This window comes from Pseudochaenichthys georgianus, chromosome 6 (genome assembly GCF_902827115.2).
Source record: "Pseudochaenichthys georgianus chromosome 6, fPseGeo1.2, whole genome shotgun sequence".
Lineage (NCBI taxonomy): Eukaryota > Metazoa > Chordata > Actinopteri > Perciformes > Channichthyidae > Pseudochaenichthys > Pseudochaenichthys georgianus.
In genome coordinates this window covers 30869135-30889455 of record NC_047508.1, presented here as the reverse complement: position 1 = coordinate 30889455, position 20321 = coordinate 30869135, and the positions used below count along the sequence as shown (strand labels likewise).

Below are 20321 nucleotides of genomic sequence, written 5' to 3'. Positions count from 1 at the left end.
GTAAACAGTATAAAGAATGGATTTGACAGTGTGTTTATGTGCTGTAATGTAGACTACAGATGTGAGCATTTCGTACAAGTTAAAAGGCTTCGATTGGCTCTGACATTATCCAAATCTTTTTGTACTCGTAAATCATCCAACCTCCATCCCCCCGCAGGAATTATTTTCTCCCATTTAGACCGGCATAGACCCTTCACCTTTACTGGCCCTGTCGGATATAATAATGATTACATATATCACGGAGGTAGGCTGGTTTGGAATAAATGAACACTATTACAATTACATTTATTGGTCTTATGTTAAAAAGAAAAAATAATTTGAAAAAATAAGAATCCCACAAATGTTCCTTAAAATCTTGAGATGCATAACAACAGTAGTTAAGGGGGATGGGGCTCAGTGGATGATCAATAATGTGTGGGAAAGTAGGAGACTCCAGGGAAAAGAGTATTTATTGTGAGGAGCTGTTTTATTGCATACCCTAACCTTGCTCACAACAAATAAAAAAAGACTACATGGGCAATTTAATGCCGCTCAACCTGGAATAATGTTAGTCATGGTTGACTTGGTTTACATCTCTGGAGCTCATTACTGAGATAGACACTAGTCTACCTCTGGAGTATCAACAGCCACCATGTGGACTCAAGTCAATAAAGTCAAGGTGGGACCGGTGAGTAATGGGTTGTTTTTAACTGTGAGAGGAAGCCATAACGTCTTGGAGCTCTGGGGCCACTAAACGGGAGGAGCTCATTTAGCCTGATCAGGTTTCTGGAATATATAACAGCCATTTGTCCCAGTGTGACACCCAGGAGGACCGCAGGTTAAAGTGGGAAGACGAATACTGGAGTTAAAGTAGAGAAAGTGAAGCCATGAGCTACAACTCTAAGAGACAATAATCAGTGATTATTTTTCGGAATCTTTTTATTAATCATGAGGGATCCGGCACAGTTTACTTAAATGTAATAAGCTGGTGAGCAGCACTACTATACTAAAATAATATCCAAGAATGTAGAGTTTTGAATTATTGTTTAAGATATGGGTCGGAGAAAATATACTCATCTATTGATATACGACTGTAATCCATTATTAATGTGTGTTTGATGCGAGGCAGGAGCACATAAATAAATATTGGAAAACAATTATGACTGAGAGACGGCAGGGGGAGAGTGTCCTTGGTAATGTGTTGAGTCCTTCTTGTGGCTTACATATGAAAGTCATCCATTTCAATCTGGCTATTTAATTCAGTCTTTCTGAGGCAGAGCTCGGGGAGAAAACTATAGCAGAGACACTGATAGATTAAGAGATATGTCAAGACCACTCTCCTGATGTATGATGTCCTGATCACATACATCAGGAGAGTGAGATGTAACCAAAATGTTATCTTGAATAAACATTGAATAAAAGGAGATGATATTTATACATCTTCCACTGAGATCAGCACACTCCAGAAAGTTAGTTCAAAATCAATTTGCTGATTCTATTTTTCTGGAAACTAGGGCTGCGCATTGTATACAGAAACATATTAATATCACACTTTAGTAGGCTGAAGTTATTTTATGAAAAGGATAATTTGAAGAACAATAGGTGTTTTAGAGAAGTCTCAAACAGAGTCCCTCTTTAATGTGATAAAATGAAAGATACTCAGTTATAACACATTAATTATTCTAAATGCAGAAAGTCACGTTGACAGTATTATACAGCTGCAGTTACAACACAGAAGTGAAGATATTCAGTCTTTTCACTGAACGTCTCACTGCCAGCCGTAAGCTGGTTGTTGTTCACATACACTCCATAGTATTTACCATTTGCATAGTTGATAAGGGTATTTCAGTGTGTTTTATTAATGTGGGCATTATATGTGTTGACACTTACATAATTACATAAAAAAACACCAAAGGATATATAAGCTATTAAGTCTCATAAATATACATCATGAAATGTATGCAAAAGTCACATACAGTAGGAATATAAGTGTGCTGGAAAATAATAACATCTGTTGTATTCAGGTTACTTTTAACACAGTATACTGTATTTATGTATCTGTTGTATGGCAGTTAGAAAAATACCACCCTTGAATTTGTACTACATAAAAAAAAATTCACAGCTTCAGTTCACTTCAGAGCCCAAATCTTGTTGGCTTTTATGGGTGACCCTTCAGTGCCGGAGGTGTTAATAAGATGATGGTGCCATTATAGGTGACACCAGGCATGTGTCACATGACGTCTTGCTGGTCCCACTCCAGCCCGCCTGTCACTGGGCTGAGATGGATCTTATCCCTCTTCTGAGAGCAGACAGATCGTGGGTGGCGGTGCTCTTACTCCTGCTGGGAAACAGCCTCTGTGACGGCCCAGCAGTGCAGCTGAGCCGCGGGGAGCATGCCGGGACAGAGCACCGGCAGAACTGCCTGCTGCCTACAGGGGCAAGAGACTCTCACCACAGGTGCTCTCCACCTGTCAGCATTTCACTAGTTGCTCTACACATCTCTGTGATTTGCAGCACATGGGGCTCTACTGTCCATTGTGGCCTTGGTTTTTAAAGTAGTTAAAGAACCATACTAAAATGCTGTCTGTCACTTACCAATGGACTACCGATTTAGCAGATTGCATAGATTTAATATTAATACCATCAATGTATCAAGGCAGCTTTTTCGATATAGTGATTGGTTTGCCATATATTCTTGATACATTTGCTTTTGACCTTGGCTGCCAACTGGCTTGAGAGAGTTAATGCATCACAGAGAACATGTCTATGTTGTTTCTCAAAATTAACTTTACAAAGTAATGGAGCATTAAAGGGGGGTGGCGAGCATTGAAAACCAAGCAGTATTGAGACTGAGTTCCTTGCCAAACTCAAAGAACACCAACCTGAAAAAAAGTAGCTTTTATTGCAAATATATACACGTTTATATACAGTGAGTTTAATAAGGAATAAAGACAACTGAACGTTACCCAAATTGGGTGCATTTTTATACTAAATATAATAGAAACTAATGGCTTTTTTGGAAAATAGAGAAAACAATATGAATCAATCTGAGGTGTATTGTAGTTTCAAATTGGAAAACTTGTAAAGATCAACTATCAAAAATAGCTGTGTTAAATAAACGCACAAGGGGTTCTTGATATGAAATAATATTAAAAAGGCAAAATAGAACTGATAAACGGAAAATCTACTCTTTCCGTTAAATAGTCCCCACGGAAGTGTATTTACTACTGTCTATATTTCATTTCATTTTTATTTGTCCCGCTCATGGTACGCAAAACCAAATGTACAATAATTGCCACAAAACATGACTCTACCATTGAGCGAAAAGGAGCAGGGAGAAGAATAACATCTTATGTGACCTGCCCTTTTCTAAAAAAAAAAAATACAAATAGATGGTCTGCCCTTCATAATAATAATATTTATTTATTTTCACAGCCAAACATAACAGTAACTTAGGATACTAAGAGAAACACACACAAAAAAAAAACTTATTTCCCACTTGACGGTCAATGGAAAGAAACAAAACAACACCAAAACATCACATGTATAAGGAAAAGAAAAGTGCAACACCCTCATCTGAGTCCTACTGGAGAAGAAGGTGGAAAGCGACGCATGATGATAATAATCATCGACGCATGATGATTATAATAACAATAATAACACATTCACAAAAATAAAAAAAGACAGGTTTTTATACGTTATTCAATTATATTTACAGTTTTCCAGCCAAGCAAAACACAAACAAAACTCAACAAAAAGTCCGCTCTGCGATAAACCGAAATTGTCTTTATTGCCTAATCCAGGCCACTAGTTCATTGACAAAAAAAGGCTGTTGCTGTTTTGTAGGCCTATTTAGGCTATAATCCACAAAAAAGGAAAACCAGATGATCGGTTTGGCACAAAGGAGCAATCTCACCCTGTGTTGGAGAGAATCTCTATGTGCGCGTCCTCTCCACGGAGACGTGCTTCCAGGTCGGTCGATGCAATATCCACATTCAGTTACTTTCAGTTACTTCCCCGTTGCATTTTAACATATGTATACATGCTGAGGAAACTTAAATATCCCGCTGAATACCCGCATTCACCACACACATACTTCCTCCTCCCGTGAGAACCAACCCCTGGCGTCCTGGTGACGCGCCCACTAAAAAGCCTCTGGGCGCGCCGCGACAGGTGACTATGCACATGAGGCTTGCAGACCCACACCCTCAAACCGTACATAACAGTGGACATTAACTATACTGCAGTTGCGAGGACTATATACATGTATCATAGCTCATTTCATTTCATGATAAACAACATGCCTTAAACCTTTTCCCCTGCCACTAGAAACACCTTAAATCAATGTGCGGCCGTCACAAACTTTTCACAGAAAATCTATTGAGCCTAACAACGTGATTATAAGTCGATGAAAAATACAGTTCCTAAATTGCCCCACAATCTTAAACCTATTAAACTGTATATATTATAGAAAATGAAGCACAATTCTGAAACTGTAGAATAGTTAGAAATATCTGTTGACATCTTCAGAGAGCTGCAATGTTTTTTAGGGGCTGGAAATCATAAACAAATACCAAAGCCCAATGGTACATTTGTTTAAATAGCTGTGAGAATATTTCACAATGATGTCTCTATGACTGAGAGGACTGTCAATCATCTGTCATACATCCTACTGGAAATGACGTGCTGTCTCAAGCAAACGCCCATGTCTGGCTTTGCAACAAAAAGTAAAAGAGCTAAAACTATAGGTTACTTACGGAACCCCAGTACTCAGAGTAACATGAAGTGAGATGTCTCACTATGGGATGCGCCTCATCGCGGAGCAAACAGAAGCATCAATCTCATTACGCCAATCCTGATTGGCTGGTGATCTTGACGTCAACGTCAGGGGAAATCACCCCCTATAAGTAGCCTGCGCCACGACGCATGCGTCATTCAAAATAAGCACCTCTTCTCGCTTCACCATAGCAAGGAGGGCCGTCTGGTGAGACATCTCACTTCATGTTACTCTGAGTACTGGGGTTACGTAAGTAACCTATAGTTCTCATTCATAACACTCCGTTCGATGTCTCACTATGGGATATTGTAGCTCCCGTATTGCCAGACGAGCTTATCTCGAAGATCACCGATCAACCAGAATTTAACAGGTGGAGTCCCGACTCAACAAGGTGCCCAGCATTGCTCGGGCCACGCTTGGAGCGGAGACGTCTAGCCTGTAAAAGCGGACAAAAGTGAGTGGCGAAGACCAGCTTGCCGCTGCACAGATATCCTGGATGGAAACACCCTTGAACAAAGCCCAGGATGTAGCCAGGCCCCGAGTCGAGTGAGCCCGCAGACCCGAAGGTGCTTGCAGATTCTGACTCGTATAGGCCAAAGCAATCGCCTCCACAATCCAGTGGGAGAGCCGTTGCTTAGTAACAGGCTTACCCTTGTGAGGTTTAGCCCAGGACACGAAGAGTTGGTCATTAAGACGAAGCTCTCTAGATCTGTCCATATATGTGTGTAAAGCCCGGACTGGACACAACAGATCCTGCTGCTGCTCCCCGGAGGAAACCAGCTGCGGAGGAAATGCCTCAATGTCAATTGGGGTACACGAACCAATCACCTTTGGTGTAAAGGCAGGGTTGGGTTTCAACAACACTCTCGTTTGCCCTGGGGCGAACTGAGTGCATGAGGGATGTACAGACAGTGCATGGATATCACTGACCCGCTTGGCGGATGCCAGGGCCAGTAACAGCACTGTCTTGAGTGACAGATGTTTCATGTCAGCTCCCTCCAGGGGTTCAAATGGGGTCATTTTGAGCCCATTTAAAACCACTGCCAGGTCCCATAAGGGCACCAGCGACCTGGAGACAGGGAGGAGCCTGAGAGCTCCCTTCATAAAACGGCAGACCAAAGGATGTTGGCTAGCCGTCTTACCCTCAAAGCCCACATGGCATGCAGCAATAGCAGCCAGGTACACCTTGATCGTGGAGAAAGCTCTCTGTTTATCGATCAAGTCCTGTAGGAATGATAAAATCACCCCGACAGGACATTGAAAAGAGATGTGTCCTTCTTGAAGGCACCACTCCTCAAACACCCTCCACTTACAGTCGTAAAAAGACCTGGTGGAGGAAGCTCTCGCACTCTGAATCACCTTCTGAGGGAGTCCCACTGTATTCAGATTGTACCACTCACGGGTCAGGCCCATAGTGCCCCGCGCTCTGGGCGTGGGTAAAGGATCGCCCCCCCCGCCTGAGACAATCTGTCCCTGCGTGGTGGGGGCTGCCATGGCTGCCCGCACAACAGCTGATATATCTCCGCCAGCCCGTACATTACGGGCTAGGGCGGAAACATCAGAGTAAGTGTGTGGCGTTGCTCCTTCACTCTGGCCAGAGTTGGGGGTAATAGAGCCAGGGGTGGGAACGCGTACAGAGGACCCGGAAGTCAATCGTGTACAAGTGTGTCCCCGCCTAACAGTGCGTTTAAATCGTGCATTAAAGAGAACAGCTGTCATTGAGCATTTTCTCCTTTTGCGAACAGACTTAACGCGGCTCTGCCGTAACGCACCCACAGCGGACTCTCGATCCTTGGATGAGGAGTCCAGTCTGCATAGAGTGGTGCACCTCTGGACAGTAATTCTGTCCCTAGGTGCATAACTCCCGGTACCTGTGTCGCTCTCAGAGAGAGGAGACGTCTGCCGCTCCAAGGGATCAGTTTGTGTGCCAGTGTGTGTGACTGGAGACAACGCAACCTCCCCTGGCGGTTCATACACGATATCGTGTTGTCTGTCCTCACGAGGACATGGTGTCCTCTGAGAGAAGGCAGGAAGCGTTTTTGGGTGGGGAACACCGCTAAAAGCTCCGGGTAGTTTACGTGTGCCCGCTGGAGGTCTCTGCTCTAGGGACCTCTCACCGGGCGACCCTCGTAAATCCCCTGTCAGCCCGTCTGACCTGCGTCCGTGGTGACCACCTTCCGTGAAAGGACAGCACCCGTAGGCGCGTCCCGCACTAGAAAAGTCGGGTGTAGTGCCACTACGCATTACATAATAACCAAAACTCTCCGCACGCCGTGGCACGCGGGGTTTAGTTTTATTATGAGGCCCATGTTGAGTGGGTGCTTTACGAGGATATTTCCCCCCGTAATCTGACTCCGCTCGGTGGGCATTATAGATAAAACCCTTCTTTCTAGGAGAGAGAGAACCTCTCTCTCCAGAATATGGGTTGTCTCTCTCTGGGTTTGTGAAAACAGATAAAGTATAACTGTTTTGAGAAGCCCAGGCAGATGTCGTGAGTATCTCCTGCTGTATGCTCCTTAGAGCCAGCTGGGATGTCACGCTTACGGCTCCGGCCGGCACTGCGCATGCGCGTGACGGAGGTGCCCTTTCAGCTCCAGCCGGCACTGCGCATGTGTGTGACGGCGGTGCCTTCACAGCTCCAGTCGGCACTGCGCCTGCGCGTGCCGGTGGTGCCCTTACAGCTCTAGCCGGCACTGCGCATGCGCGAGACGGTGAAGCCTTCACGACCCCAGCCGGCACTGCGCATGCGCGTGACGGTGGTGCCTTCACAGACCCGTTTATTATCCGCCTTTTGAGAGAGGCCGTAGCTGCTCTCAGAAGGGGATTTATAGTTAACGGACTGTTTATTGTTTTTCTTTTCATTTTTTTGAGCTGCGCCCTTGGCCGGAGCCTGGATGCGTCAGCGGAAAATGGTTTATTTAAACAACAAAGATGTGACATGTGTCTTATGCGGACTTGAGGATGACGTTGAGGCATCTCTCGAGGCAGCGGGGACACGTTTAGAGCCGGGGAAAGAACTTCCAGCTCTGTCACAGAGGGGAGAAGGAGGGGCTGTCAGGCCTCAACTGCTGGCCGAAATTCTGGGTTGGCTGAGCCTGAGCTGCAGTCGGAACCGGAGATTTTCCGGCCAACTTGCCCTTGTCTCCAGCCTGGGCTGCGACCTCTGCGTCTTCGGTGTTTTAAACCGAGCAGAGTTCGAGGCAGCTTGGGTGTCGTGAGTATCTCCTGCTGTATGCTCCTAGAGCCAGCTGAGATGTCACGCTTACGGCTCCAGCCGGCACTGCGCATGCGTGTGACGGTGGTGCCTTTACAGCTCCAGCCGGCACTGCGCGTGGCGGTGGTGCCTTCACAGACCCGTCAATAATCCGCCTTTTGAGAGATGCCGTAGCTGCTCTCAAAAGGGGAGAAAATTGGCGGGCTGCTTATTGGTTTTATTGATTTCCTTTTCATTTTTTTGAGCTGCACCCTCGGCCTGAAGCCTGGATGCGTCAGCGGCAAATGTTTTATGACAGAGGAATCAATCAACGTGTGACATGTGTTTGTGCGGACTTGAGGATGGTGTTTAGGCATCTCTCGAGGCGGCGGGAACACATTCACGGAGGGGAGAAGGAGGGGCTGTCACGCCGCTCGCTTCTTCTTCCTCGACTGCTGGTCGAAATTCTGGGTTGGCTGAGCCTGAGCTGCAGCCGGAACCGGAGATTTTCTCGGCCAACTTGCCCTTGTCTCCAGCCTGGGCTGGGGACAAGGGCAGCCGGCCAATCAATGGACATGAGGGGATCCTGTCCCGACAGGCTAGCTTTTCGTGCTAACCGTCGGCGGAGGCTCTTCATGGTGAGGCGGGCACAATGCCCGCACGAGCCGGGGTTGTCAATAGCCTCCAGCCCGAGGCAGGACGAGCAGACCTGGTGTGAGTCTGTGCCTGATATCTTCAACCCGCAGCCGCAGAGTCGAGCCTCCGAGTCCCTGACTCCTCTGGTGTGAGGGAGAGAGGCGTCCATCTCGTTCGCCGCGAGGCGTGGAGAGGACCCGCTCTTAACAGGTACGTCGGGAAAAAAGGTGTTACCAATCTGTCTTTAATCCGGAGAAAAAAGGACAGTGTGGGTCTTTTTCTTCAAAGAATATTACCTGGTGTGGTAATATTCTTTTAATCCTTTTCTCCTCCGTGAGAAGAGAAAAGAAAAAAACGTCCTCGCTACCGTGGTGTTGGCAGTGAGGGAAAAAACACAAGCTGGCAACAGGTGTGTTGCTAGCTTGAGAATCAAAACCTTACCTTAATTCCAGAGGAAGAATGGCGGGTTGATTATAACACTAACTGGTGTGTTAGTACTATACTCTTCTGCGAGGCAGAATAGGGTAGCCGGCTAACGCCCGTCGACCGAAATTAGCTATTGGTTCAGTCTGTGGACTGTTAAGCTAGCCCGGCTACCATTAGAGATGTGCTCTGAAGCGAGAAGAGGTGTTTGAATGACGCATGCGTCGTGGCGCAGGCTACTTATAGGGGGTGATTTCCCCTGACGTTGACGTCAAGATCACCAGCCAATCAGGATTGGCGTAATGAGATTGATGCTTCTGTTTGCTCCGCGATGAGGCGCATCCCATAGTGAGACATCGAACGGAGTGTTATGAATGAGAACATGTTAAACCAAAGCTCATCCTTTGAGCCCACTGTGTGAAATGTCACCTCATCAGTTCATTTGAATACATGGAACCTCTGTGATTATTCATTTTATCCACTTTCCCATCTTGAATCAATTTAACGCTCTTTCCACACAAATTATTTTTGTGTGACTGAGCAAGGATATTTAAATTGGAAACCTTCAAATGTATGTGTTGTTTATAGACACACAACTGGAGAAATTACTCCAAAACTAAAGCAATAAACTCCAGCGTACTATTGAGCCAGAAGGTAGATGGAAGCAATTTAAAACGCTAATATAACTGGAAGTAAGAAAACATGTTGCTGTTGCATACAGATTTGGCCTCAGAGGGGACAGACTGTAAAGACATCTAAGTGACATCTGAGGATTACCCCAACAACAGCTCAGTGGTTACAAAGAGGGCACAGCCTGAGCTCCAGTACATGGAGGGGCACTTTGAAGTGGCGATAAGGCTGTGAGCTTTGCACACAGAGCCTTTGAGGCTCTGCCCTCTCCACCTCAGTCGGAGCATAACGATGTGGTGTGGCAGCTTTGCTGACTGGACACTGCTCCAGTTCCGCCTGTCCAATTAGCAATTTTTTCTTACCCCTGAGGACTGGTCCCTTTCTGCTTGGCTTAGCTCGCTGCATGTGGGCCATATCACCTACATGTGCAGTCAGTCTGTGTCACCACAGCACTGCCTGTTGGACTAAATGCACAAAAAGCATGCCATGTCCATACTAAAGACTACTTTTCTGCCCCTCTTTTACCCCTAAACGTCCATCTTTAACCTAAGCGTACTTGGTCTTTGTTGTCCTCTTCAGTCAGAGGGTTTATTGCAAGCTCATTTAGACCATCATCGTCACCACTCACCCCAGAGCATGGTGCCTTTTATTTCTCTTTTATGTGCATATAAAAGAGAGCCACTGAAATCTAAAACAAGTGACTTTCAAGTTCAAGAGTGGTGTGACTTCTAAAGGCTTCTGATCAAAGGGTTCAATGGGTTTCACATGTCAGTTTTACTGGATGGTGCCATTTTAGATGTGATTCATCGGCCCATTGCTCAAGTGGAAATCTCCAATGCCACCTTTGCATACCCCTCGGATAAGAGAGCTTGTTAATATTTTGTACCCGGAACTCTCTTGGTGCATTATAAAGGGCTTACTGAAAAAAGAATTAGTACGCCATTTTAGCAATACAAATTCTTAGAGCCAGCAGACCGACAAACAAACAACTAATTTTGGTAGCATTAAAGGGTCTTTTTCAGTATAAAGTTGTACTAGGCTCCACCATCTTGTTTCAATTCCTGTTAAAAAAACAATGTCGAGATCATTTAATGCAAAACTCGAGGCTTAAAAACAATAATCCACAAACAATGAGTGACTTCATGTTGACTATGTCTGTTTGTTTTTACAAAAATGTTTATCTTTATTGGAAGAATTTTCATCCCTTACCTAGAAGAATATGGTTAATATTACCACATGATAGATAGTAGTTCTCCTTTAACAGCATCCAAAACCTGTTTCATATATCACCTTACCAAAACATCACCTGCTTGAGTATTTCAAGCGGAAAGTTGTTATGTTCAAGGGGAAAGATAAATTGAATTTCCTGAGTGCTGCGATAGCTGTGTGTATTGCGAGCGTCTCTTTCTCTAATGATGCCTCTTTTTCTCCACAGCCACACTGCTGAAGATTTGCATAGCTTTCGAATACCTCAACGCATTGATTTCCTTCCTTTTATTCCTCGGCACTGCCGGCACACACTGCCTTTTTGTATAGCTTGTAAAAAGGAAGTTATATTTCCATGAAGTGAGAATCCAGCTGTCCATTTACTGAGTGCGGTGACACGGGTGCTGCAGTTTTATTTTGGAGGCTTTTTACTCCCTGTCATGACTGACACACATCATAAAGCATACCACCCTTCAACCCACCCCCCGACCTTCAGAAACAGGACGTGGGGCTCGACGTCAGCTGCTGGCAGCTCCACCTGCCTCTCTAAGCCCCTCGGAAATCTCAACATCCATCACTGGGACACTTAGCACTGATGCTACTATCGATGCCCTTAGCTGTAGCAGTTTAGCCTTCCTTACTTAAGACCCATTGCTTCTGATGTCCTGGTATCTAATGGACTCTATTGACCTCTTTATGAATATACAGTACCAGACCATATAGCCTCTGTCTATTTCTGAACATCTATGGATAGTTATATTCATCATTCAGGAGCTCACTGTGTTTCATTGACCCTCTCAGGTCCAGGAGGGCATTGCCTTCTAACCATTAGCAGTCTCTTTGAGTTTAGATAAATAACTGGGGGGGGGGTCATTGGTAATGAGCATTACGCCAATTATATCGAAACCTTTACGATCTGAACGAGATCAATCCTGTCCGCTCGAGTGTTTCACAGTCTGGAGCAGTTGCTGTTGTCAGGAGATAAACTCATAGGGGGCGATGTTCAGGATGTTAAGGATTGTTATCTCTCAGGCAGTACAGAGACCTCTGATAGTAGTTTGAAGCACGCAAGAGTGAAAATGTAGTTGACTTTTTTGTTTCTTATCATATGCAATTACATGCATCATCAACAATATACCGTTAAGTGCCAGTTAAAGGTACCGTGTGGAGTTTATTATCCACTAGTAGTGCTATGGAGCAATGATTTTACGAGCAAGTCCCTGTTTTGTTTGCATGGAGTTGATGCACACTCCTAATAGTTTGACACTGTTCCAGGTTTCTACCGGTGGCAGTCAAAAAGATAAAGAAACGCAACAATGTGAGAATTAGGGAAGAGGATGCGTGCTAGCAATTAAACATGCATTTAAAGCAGGTTTTAGAAAACACTGAAGGTAACGTAAAGGCGGGTCTTAAAAGGATATGAACGTATTAATTAACTGAATAGCCAGTAACACATACACAAAGAAATATACTATACTTTTAGTATATGATAATTTCACAGGTCCACCCTGGGCTTTTGACTTTAAAGAGCCACTCTTTTTATTTGTGTGTACTGTGTATGCCTATTAATAAACCTTTTGTGTCCATAGAAAAGGTCTTGAATACTATATTTAAAAAATGGGAGAATAAACAAGTGTAGAGTTTAAAGAATTGCACAGTTGAGTAAAATACCAAGGCAAATGTATCTTGGTTTTACAGAAGCCTCACTTTACCCTCTTTTTTTTGCCACTTTCATACACGTTTCTGTGCAAATTCACAAACTAATCATTTTTGACAGTCACACTAGAACATATTGTCTCATGGGATTTTAAGGACTATCTAACAGTGGAAGGCTGATCATTATCTTCAAGTCATTACATTTTCTGTGTGTAGTTCTCCTTTCGGACTGCAAGTGGCCACATGTGGGGACTATTGAACACTGCAATACAGTGCTGATCATATTCTTATTTTCCATATCAAAACAACTTCACTCACCGAGTGTCTGTTCCCAGAGCACATGCCGAGTTGGAGAATAAAGCAAAGATCTGATGGAGTGAAATGAAAAGGCCAGTTGTGACAAGCAGAGGAAGGGAAGGAGACAGCAATTGGGGAGAAAACAAACCCAGTTATTGAAAGGAAGGCATGGGTGTTTGTCACTCAGCGGTGTGAAAATGCATCCTAACACCCGTTTATCACTGTATATTTAGGAATCTGAATTGTTAGAAGGAAATCACAAATTTGAATACATTTGCATCATCCCCGCTTCTCAAATATCAAAGCTCAATGAGGCTTTATATCCTTGTCCTCAAAGTGAAGGCGTTTGAATTGTTACAACGTGTGAAACGTGAATCGCAAAGTCTAGATCCACTTATTGTATCAGTATCCTAACCAGCGTGTGAACAAACACAGGCGCACAGGTGTGAACTGTCTCTCACACACTTCCTCAGCGTTAGATGATGTTTTTTTATGACTATCTTCCAGAGCCACCTCTCTCACTCGGCATCTACTGATACCCATTAATCATGAGCTCTATGGTATTGTCAGCCCAGCCCCCCCTCCTTCACTCCCCTCTCCCTCTCCCCCCTTCACTTCCAGCCTTTCAGTTAACAAGCCGTGACACCATGACAGTGATGTGTGTGCAACTGAGTGATGGCTTGCTGCAACCCTTATTGGAAAGGTATTGAAATGCCGCGACTCGGAGGGAGTTGTGATGAGATTGTATTTTTCAGCTTCTTATGATAAAATGTAGAAATGGAAGCTCAGCTTTGTTATTCAATTAGATGTGGAGGAGGGAGCGCCTTGTTGTAGGTTGTTCCTCTGACAACATGATTTACTGTGGCATGCAATCAGCTCTGTAGCAAAAAATCCCATGTTTTTATTTCAGACACGATGAAGAAAAATAACTCTGTAGCAAAAAAACATAACACTTTTTACTCATGTGTTTGTGTGTGCAGGCTCGGTGTCCCTCAGTGTGTTCCTGGTCTCCCTCGCAGTGACAGTGTGTACTGTTTGGCTGGTGGCTCTTTGTGGCGTCTGTGGTTGGTGTCAACGCAAGCTGGTGAGTTTATACACACACACACACACACACACACACACACACACACACACACACACACACACACACACACACACACACACACACACACCACACACACACACACACACACACACACACACACACACACACACACACACACACACACACACACACACACACACACATGACACACAGACAACACACACACACACACACACACACACACACACACACACACACACACACACACACACACACACACACACACACACACACACACACACACACACACACACACACACACACACACACACACACACACACACACACACACACACACACACACACACACACACGGACACACATTAGCTGCCATCTTAAGATGCTTTAATAATCAGAGAACCTTAATAAACATTGTCTGCTGTGAGTGTCCTTGAGAAAGACACTTTGGTGCATTGTAGAAACAACAATGTGTTCTGTATTATGAATAACTGTGCAAATATTGTGTTCTGTATTATTAAACTGAGAATTAAACACCAATTATTCATGAAGACATATAACCACTGGAGAAAGTAAAATACCCTGCATTCAATACTCAAGTCAAATGTCTTATAGTAGGTATATACTGTAGTAGCAACATGTAGTCAAGTGTTTGTAATACACAATTAAATCAACTTAAACAATATGATATATTATTATAGGTGAAGCTACCCGGCAGAAAATGTGGTAGTTGAAATACAATACAAGGCTAACCAACAATAGGGATGCTTTCACAATAGTGATTCACTTATTATTATTATTATTATTATTATTATTATTATTATCCCTGCAGCACTCAGACTATAACCACCACGGCTCATGGTGGACCACCTTGTAATATGTGCAATAATGCTGCCTGTAAATATAAAACTTTGTACAATATACCCTCATGTGCAATGTGCGCTTTCTTTCTTTCAATTTACTTACAATCTGTAAACATGACCAGCTACTTCTATATTTGCACATGGTCTCTTTCAAAAATATATGGTACCACTTCACAATAAGACTACCCTTATAAAGGATTCATAAAGGGTTTATAATTAGGTTATGAATTAAGTTGTAAACACTTTATTAATCATTAAGAACCATTTATAAACCAGTTCTAACATAGTTTTCATACATCAACACAGGCTCTCTATTTGGCAAGATGACTAAGCCTTATATTGGCTACTTAGCGAGAATCAACTCGGTGAACAACAGATACCAAGGATGCTGGCTTATGAAGAAGACGAAGTAAGCTAAGTAGCCAATATCACAACCTAATTAATAAATGAATTACAAACTATTCGTAAACCCTTTATAAGGGTAGTCTTATTGTAAAGTGGTACTCAGATATACTACTACTTTCTTTTTTTCACCATGGTATACTGATATATACTGTTATTCGTTTTTACTTAGTGTTTTATTAATTATAACGTGTGTCTTCCTTTTTATATAATATGTAAGTCTACTCGTTTGACTTTAATCTGCACTATTCTTTTGGCTGTAATGACGTGAATTTAACACAACACAGAATGTTGTAAAATAGTACATTATGTCCCTGTGTCTCACTTAAATAAGATTTTGAATGCTGGACTTTACTAACATAGTATTTAAAACTCTGTGTAACCCTTTGTTAAGTACAGATACTTAAAAGCACTACTTAAAGGTGGGTACGTAATTTATTTCAGAAACACTTTTTGTTATATTCCATGGAATGCTCTTAACATCCCGATAGCAATGAATACATTAAATGCTTTGACAATAAATACATAAAAATGTAATCTGTAGAAGCCGTAGCGCTGTAAAAAGAACGACCAATCATTTTAGCTGGCCCGGCTAAAATGATTGGATGGCCTACCTGCCCGTAGTACGGTACCTATTACATTTTCACAACTACATTACTTTACTGTAAACATCAACAGTTGAATCAGTGTCTACAGTACATGACCACTACAGTTCAGGCTCAAAGTAATGAATCGCTCAGAGACACAGCTCCAACATTTGTAAACTGATGCGAGACCAGTACCAGTCCACTCAGTGAGCAGAAACAGAACACAGATCCAGCACACTGACCTCTAATAGAGGGCATGTCATTGTGATAATGTGGTATGAAATGTGATTGATTAAAGAGAGGCAACCACTCATTAGTCTGACAGAGCTGGACGGCCCAGTGCCGCTTCACTTGACTGATTTCTTTTAGATCATTTGCATGCCTTTAAACTTAATTGATTTCTGAATCATCCTGTGCTTGTACAACCCAGGAACACAGGTCACATATTTTAAGTGTGATGTTGGCTCGAACCATGTTTCAGCTCACCATTACACTGCTGTGAAACTTATTGGTCCACAGATGGCAGGACTTGGCATTGCAGCGGGCTCCTCACACCACATGCCTCTCTACTTTAATTAACATGCATTGCTTGAATCCCCAGAAGGTGACTGTACTTAGATTACTCTTCGATGTCGTTAGAACGTATATGAATCAGGGAGGAAATGATCTGTGCAGAAATGGGATAGTGTTACAGCACCGTCTTTTTGTTATATTTGATATTCCACTTTGAAGTAAATGGACCAGTGAATGACTCCTGGGTTCCAGCTGTGGATGAAGGTAGTTCTGCAGCCAGCACTTTGGAAAGTGCCCTGCATCCTCTCCGGAGCACTTCTGTAAATGGATCTTATTTCCATCCTGTGACAGTGTCGCGCGGCAGACTCAGAGCAGGGCGGCCTGGGATAGGATGACAATATATCGGTCTTATGAGCCTAGGAAGGCCTCGGTGAACCACTTCCTTGCACCAATGTTGTCGCAATACCGAACTCCTTGATTGTATACAATATCTTGTTGTCGTAGCTCAGTCTGCAGAGACTTTGCTCTGGACCCTGAGGGTTTCCTGATCAAGATTGGATCAGACCGTGTATGCAGTTTGGACGGGTGCTTTGGGACTTGACACAGTGTGCCAGTTCACCTCCTGGGCAATGTGCAGGTGTCCTTGAACCAAATACCAGGGTGGGTTAAATCCAGAGGCTTTATTTCACAGTGTGTGCTACGGTGTACATGTCTAGCAATTCATTTTCATTTCAATCAAATTACATGTTCAACAGTATTTTCAATAGCACACAAATAGATTTACAGAAAATGAAGGGCATACATATTTCATATTTTAATTAAAAGAGATTTTTAATAACATAACAGATTAGCGTGCTGGTAGCACAAAACAGCAGAATTTAGTAAACATTAACAATATCTAAAACTTGTATGCATTAATCACAACAATATTCTTCTTGAGGTAGTAAACATGTCCAAAAGCCTCTTATTTTGTCACATATTTGTTAGGTAATAAAGTGCTGGTAAAAAAAACAAATACTGATATAAATATATGATATCCACCCGGGTGAATTAGATGAGTGACAGCAGGCAGACTGCTTGAGTGAGAGGAGGCGGGGCCTTGGCTGCAGCGAGAGTCTGCATGGTTACTTCATGTGTGTGCTTGCGTTAGTGTGTGTGGTGGCGGGGGGGGGGGGGGGGGGGGGGGGGGGGGTGTGTGTAACACAGTGGCATTCAGATGTTAATTAAGCCTCTTTGTAGTCTCTTTGGACGACTTACTTTGGGGAAAATGTCAGCCGCCCACTGGTGTGAAACCACATTAAACACAGCTGCCTAATGTACACAATAATAAAGTGTGACAGAGATTAACGGCAGTCATTTATAAGATGATAAACGTGTTATTGATGATGCGCAACAATTTGACAATGCATAAATACTGTTAATCTTTTATAAAACAATTTGTGTGATGTATTCTATATATAACTAACAACCATGAAGGCGCGGCAGCTACACAATCTGTTCGTGTTGCAGAAACTGTCTCCGCTCTCTCACTTCCCTTGATCTTTGTTATTTTCCATGGTAGCTCTATATTCCCCGAACACTTGATTAGAATGTATACAGAATAATTTGCATACGCCCGTTAATGTTCAAATAGGATGCCTATAGATGCATACTGTATCTAGCATACTTCGAATCTATGAAGGTTGTTCTTTTCAACACAGAAATCTTATTTATAGGTAAAAACATGTATAGTGTGGCTAATGCTCATTTCGTATAAAGCTACAACAAGCAAGGCAATTTTTTTATGCTTCCGAGTGTACTCTTTGACAATGTCAGCTTTCATAAGAACCAATGTTTGCCTCAAGCTTCACGTGTCAGTTGCGAGTGGGCCCATGCCAGTTTTGGTTATGATTCATAGGTTAATAGACAAGACATTTTGGGTGAGTGTTGCTTTCGGTGTTTTAACTTTGGCAACCAGTGCGATGGATTTTATTTTAAAAGTCGTCATGTGCAGTCATCCTGAAGCCTCCCTCCTGCTTGCCTTTCTGTTATCCAATCCCCTTTACATGCTATTGTCCCTTTCTGCTGCCTGCTAAGTTTGCTTATTGATGTTTATAAAGCATCAGCGTGAGATTTTTTTAAATTATGCGGTTAGACAATATCATTTTTACAAGCACATTCTTACTCAGGTTTCACAGCCAGTATTCTTCTGAATTGATTTATTTTGTTTGGTTTGGTTTCATATTCTGAAATTAGAGGCAAATGCATAACGACAGCGAAATCAAACAAATGGTCACGTTGTGAGTATAGCTGCTGTGTCGCGGAGCTGATGATTGTCAGCAGGGGCTCGTGTGGTGTGGTGGGTGGGGTTTTCAGATATCAGAGGTGGTGCAGCTAACATCTGTTTGAGCAGCAGTGGCTGTTTGGCATTCAGAAACCCTCTGCCTGCTCCTGTCAGCCCTGTGCCGTTTGATCCGTGACATAGTTGTGAGCGGGGTTGATATTGGACCTGACCAGATTCACAGCCTGATTTGATCCCCTGCTTGTATCAACAACCTTTAGTATTTTGGTTGCATTTACTGGGAGTTATGAGTTCACAGATGTTCAGAGTATCATGGTTATCAGAGGAGAGAGAAGATGTGCTAATCAATAATTACGTAATTGTCACAACCGTGGGAATATTATAGTAATAGCACATAATGTGGGTCTTAAACCTCGACCTGTCACATTTAAGTGATGTCTTCCTGGTGCTATGTTAATTTGATGTCTTTGTGATTACATGCTTCTCAATGTCAGCAAATACTACACGAGAACACAGGTATAAAAAAAATGGTTGTGACAGATGCTGAAAGCGAATGATCGCCTGATGATTTAGCAGCGGACGACCATTTTAATAGTGCACTCCTCTCTAATTATGGTGTGATGTGGGTAATATTGAGCGAGCATGTAGACTCTCGTTGCCTGCTAATTCACAGCAAACAAACACAGCTGGGTGTTGGAAGGCAGCGCTCTGCCAACTGAGACAGAGCCTGTCTCAGTTTCACTCTGTCTCCTCTCATGTCTGGATTCTTCAAGAAAACCCTCAGCATCACCCTGAGCAGTCCAAGTCTTTTCTCTCTCATCTTCCCTCCCCCTATCAAAGAATCTGGGCCCAGTTCAAACGGAGCCTCAGTGGGCCCCCTTCCTCTCTTAATACATCCACTGGGACTTCTTTACAAATCACTGAATCAGCAACTACACACCAAAATCTGTGGTGGTTATTAGGGCAATCAGCACGTGTTTATAACTCATTAAAGATAGTCTGCTCAATCTGAAGGCTCAGCATATTTCAGCCCTGTTCGTCAATATACTTTAATTACCGTGTGAAGCTTTCATTCAGTTAAAAAAAATGAACTTTAATACATTTTCACCAACCCTTGTTCTTAAGAAAAAGGGGAAAAGACAAAAATATGTTGTTTTGTTCATGTTCTATTGAATTACACGTTGGCATTCTCTGATTATTTTTATCTGCCTTTTAAAACTGGTATATTACTATATATAATATGTTTGGCATATGCACAAAAACAGACTGTCGCAATATAACATGCGACTTTGCTCCTGTAATAATGATAATAATAATCTGGAGCCTCCTTGAAAAGGATCACTGAATCACTGTTTGCATACTTAAGGCAATTTAGTTTTCAACAAGTTTGTTACAACATAGACGCAGCATATTAAAACTTCAGAAAAGTATTCAGGCACAATCTATGTTCCTCAGATCCCTTTACTTTTGCACACTTTATTATCTTGTACATGTAATTATAAATGGAAAGAAAATGCCATTGTCCCATCAATCTATGCTTAATAACCTATAATAACAAAGTGAAAACGTATTTTTAGAAATGTCTGCTAATTTATTAAAATCAAAAACTAAAATATCTCATTTACATAAGTATTCAGACTCTTTCAGTACTTAGTAGAAGACCCTTTGGCAGCAGTGACAGCTTCAGGTTCTCGGCTAAGTCTCTACGAGCTTTGCTCACCTGGATTAGGGAAGTTTATCCCATTCTTCCTGGCAGATCCTCTCAAGTTTGTTCAGATTGGATGGGAAGTGTCTGAAATGCAATCTTTGGGTCTC

At 42.9% G+C, this 20321-nt stretch overlaps 1 protein-coding gene across 2 annotated transcripts in view; it reads left to right on the top strand.

Annotated features, from left to right (window-relative positions):
- syt7a (synaptotagmin VIIa) overlaps positions 1–20321 on the top strand; it is a 98626-nt gene that overhangs the window by 31490 nt on the left and 46815 nt on the right. For both annotated transcript variants that reach the window (XM_034085119.2, XM_034085115.2), the window contains exon 2: positions 13778–13881. In XM_034085119.2, coding sequence (XP_033941010.1) covers positions 13778–13881 — 104 coding nt within the window. The remainder of the gene's footprint in view (positions 1–13777; positions 13882–20321) is intronic.